At 31.2% G+C, this 3,860-nt stretch overlaps 1 protein-coding gene across 1 annotated transcript; it reads left to right on the top strand.

Moving 5' to 3' along the window:
• Positions 1 to 648: 648 nt before the first annotated feature.
• LOC126266530 (protein mono-ADP-ribosyltransferase PARP12-like) lies at positions 649 to 1,773 on the top strand. Its single transcript, XM_049970709.1, has 2 exons — positions 649 to 1,271; positions 1,407 to 1,773. The coding sequence occupies exons 1-2, from the start codon at positions 1,079 to 1,081 to the stop codon at positions 1,667 to 1,669; spliced, it is 456 nt and encodes a 151-aa protein (XP_049826666.1). The 5' UTR covers positions 649 to 1,078; the 3' UTR covers positions 1,670 to 1,773.
• Positions 1,774 to 3,860: the final 2,087 nt, after the last annotated feature.

Genomic DNA, 3,860 nt, shown 5'->3' with positions numbered 1-3,860 from the left:
GTGCACTTTACTCACTAAGTATTAAGATTACAAATTGCAATAAAACAATTTACTTTTTCTTCTAAATTTTGTAATTCCTAGGAAATTAAAGGTTCTACAAAACAGGTCTCCTGTGGTTAGTTAATCGATAACTAACCGTTTAGAAGATATTCTCATTTGAATCCCGATGTGAACTGATTTTAATAGTTTTTTAATACATATTTTAAATTTATCCATTAAAGTCATAAATTTTGAAAATGTTCTTAAAAATTTGAGTTTATTTTGATACAATAACAGTTTAGAAGTTATGTCGTATCTTTTGTTTTGAAATATATTTCCTTCTATTCAATTTTTCCATTAGTTTCTTAACACAAAATTTTTATTAAGAACAATTCAAATAATTCATTCAGAGTTTGAAAATGGGTCTGATTAAATAGGTTACATTATAAAATTATTTTTAATTTGAATTTCGCGATTTATATATTAATTTCAGATTATATATCAACTACAACTCGTACCGAGTTTTATATTCCCATGTTTATGTGGTGCTATAAGAACACTTGTTTATTTCGCGGCTGATATAAACACATGGGTCCACGGCACTTGCGTTTCGATTCAGAAACCGAACCGTACCGAGTCCAAAGATGTCGAACGTGTCTATCGAAAATAACCAGTTCACATAAAGTCGAATGGCTGCACTGATAAGAACTATCATTCGCAATTTGCGAGTCGCAAATAGTTTTCAAGTTTAGAGGTGGCTGTACTGACTATAAAATAGTGAAAATGTTGATATTGTTACGGTGTATGTATTTTAAAATTAAAATTTTGTGAAAAACGTTAACGGTAACAGTTCGATGTCATAATGGATTATTTCGTGCTGTAACGTATTATTAGACTGTAAAATGAACCAGTTAAATAAATATTTTGACGCAATAAGTGTACGTGAAAGTCAACCATCTCAAAAAGTCAAGAAGAATAAGGAATAAGAAATTTTTAAAAAACTTGGGAACACAGGTCGTTTAATCGTCCCTTTCATCTGGTAAAATTGAATTTAAATGATAATGAAGCTGACTATGTTGTTCATCAATTTAACAATACCATGACTTCACGGAAAGGACGACAATATACAGTTAAGAGCATTGTAAAAGTTGAAAATCCCTTTTTATTGGCACAGTACTATTTGAGAAAAAAACAGTTAGGAAAATCAGTGGAAGACTATGAAATGTATCATGGAACGGGAGGTGAAAGTCTAATACCTATATGTACAAATAATTTTAACTGGCGTTTTTGTGGTAAGTATATTTACCTCGGTTACTAACAATGTGACTCATTGTAATTATAATAAAAAGCGATAATATATTGCCCAATACTAAAAATCTTCATTTATATTTTTTTAGGATCAGCCAAGGGAATAAAGTTTGGATAAGGTGTTTCATTTTCACCTAGAGCAGACTATTCAAAGCATTTCGTAACTGAATTTTCATTTCATATCTATCCAAAACTGCAGAACTCTGGTCGCGGATCTATAATATTTTTTGCCAATGTACTCAAAGGCAACACCCATATTGGAAATATGAATACTGTAGTACCTATTGAGGGGTTTGACACAACTGATAATTTTCAAAGCACAGTATGTGTGAAATACCAAGATTTTGAATTTTATCCAAAATATGTTATATTAATTCATTAATATGTTATTATATTGTTTCCTTTTCCAAAAATAATTTTATTTTTTTGTTTGTTACGTGCCAATACAATAAAAATCTTATAAGAATAAAGATTATTTAAATTTGATATTATTAGTGTTCATATTCTTAAGTTTACTTCTAAAAGTTTAGTTCCTTACTTAGAATAGAAGTTATTTATTATGTTAAAAATTTTGAAAATATTTGTTTCATTAGTGTTTTTATTTTTAGCAATATTTTGACGAAAAATGTATGTTAAGTTTTCTGATGAAACTGTTTAGTTAGTAAAAATTTGAATTTACCTTGTGATATTTGTATTTCCAAAATTAAATAAATATTTTTATATGTAAATATCTTTTAATGTATTTTCATAATAATATTTTAGTCGCAATATTATTCTGAATTAAGCTGGATATAAATTTAGCAACTTAAATTTTGCTTTCCTTTGGACTATTAATGATTAATCTGTTATTTACAATAATATAACATTAACGCTGTGGAAAATCTCCAAAAGCTTAAATTTCACTAAGTAAATTAAACAGATTTAAAAATATTTGTGAGGTGTTTTATTTTGACCAGTAATATTAAACTGCCAGCAAAAAATAGGGGGTACTGCAAGATCGGTTAAAAGGATGAAAGTTTAAAAATTTTTACACAAATAAATTAAAAATCAGCAATGCAGCACCTTTTAAAAATGTAACAAAAAATTAAAGTAAATTTAATTTCAAAATAAAATATTTTGAAAATCGGTTCAATATCTTATAGCTTCCACAATAGCTTGAATATGATGAGTAATAATTTGTCAATCGTATCTTGAGTAATATTGTCACAGATTTGAAGTACGACATCCCGTAACTGCAGAAGTGTGATAGGAGCCAGTTGAACAACATTTTACTAGTGTTCGATGAGTTTCATGTCGGGTGACATCGATGGCAAAGGAAGATGCGAAATTTGAAGTTCCCTCATTATGTTAAGAACACTTCGTCCCCAGTCAGGCCCTACGTTGTCGTCTAAAAACTGGAATTCCGCTCCTACCTCCTCGGAAATGGGGTTGACAATATTTGTGATGATGTCTCTTTTGTACATTTTACTGTTCATTATCGAGCCACTCCTAAACTTCTTGGACAAATCCGCGATTCATTGAAAAATTTCGTGGCTTCCCGTTCTAACTTGTCTAGAATTATTATGCGAACCATTTCTGGGCTTATGAGAACACCGCACGGCGTTCCATTCAACCATCCAAGGTTGTTTCTCTGGCGCCCACCGCTCCCTGTGGCACTCTTCTAAGCGGTCTTCTAGACACTAAATCGACTTCGTTAAGTCGTGAATGGTTCTAACAGATATTCTTCTACTAGTGGCGATGTGGAATCGGCGAAGTATCAAGGTGACCGATATTGTGGTATACCTTCTTTCATTTTGGGTAATGTAACGCTCTTGCCTGGCGATTGGGCATCTTGGTCTACCCTATTCAGCTCTTCTACGTACACTATGTATTTCTCGTTGTCCCCTTACAAGTCTGCTTATAATCATTTTGCGATGTTTCCATTGCTATAACAACATCGACTTGGTGCATTCCACCATGAATCATACCAAGTGCCCTACTGGTTTCGACTTCAGTTAAATAATGTAAAAGCATAATTATAAACCGGTCAACTCGAGAAATTAATAAAAACAACTAAAATATTTAAACCATTTACCAGTAATAAGGAATTGTTTTGAATTTTTTTATTGTGTGGTAAAATAGTTAGCATATATTTAAACGTTCGCCAAATACCTTTTATATTAAACAAGAAAATTTTCAAAAATATTCGTTTAAGATAGCGACAATTCAATATCCCTTATTTTTTGCCGGCAGTTTATTTGAATATTTATAGCTCTCTGTATTTTAACGTGGATTTAATCAAGACTGAAATGTAAACATGGTCTTCACTCGATACTCGAATACGATTTGTCTGTTTGAAACTTTAAATGCATGTTAAGAATATGCTTTAGAGCTTGATAATTATGAAGAACTATAGTGAGTTACGTCCGCTGACTAGGCATTTTACCCTGGACAACCGGACGTACCGAACTTACGTCGAACCCGGCAGCAGTAACACCGGCACTTGCCTTTTAGTTGTTAAACTGTAACAATCTAATTGTAACCTACCAACGATTAGTGCAATAAATCAGTTAAAATATCTACTGAATTTTATT

The sequence above is a fragment of the Aethina tumida genome, chromosome 1 (genome assembly GCF_024364675.1).
Source record: "Aethina tumida isolate Nest 87 chromosome 1, icAetTumi1.1, whole genome shotgun sequence".
Classification (NCBI taxonomy): Eukaryota; Metazoa; Arthropoda; class Insecta; order Coleoptera; family Nitidulidae; genus Aethina; species Aethina tumida.
Note: the sequence above shows the minus strand (reverse complement) of the source record. Positions and strands in the feature narration are given on the sequence as shown.

Excerpts from the sequence above, each read along its gene's own strand:
- LOC126266530 (XM_049970709.1), top strand. The coding sequence starts at position 1,079 with ATGACTTCACGGAAAGGACGACAATATACAGTTAAGAGCATTGTAAAA. Across the intron at positions 1,272-1,406 it reads TTTTAACTGGCGTTTTTGTG|GTGTTTCATTTTCACCTAGA; the intron begins GTAAGTATATTT and ends AGTTTGGATAAG.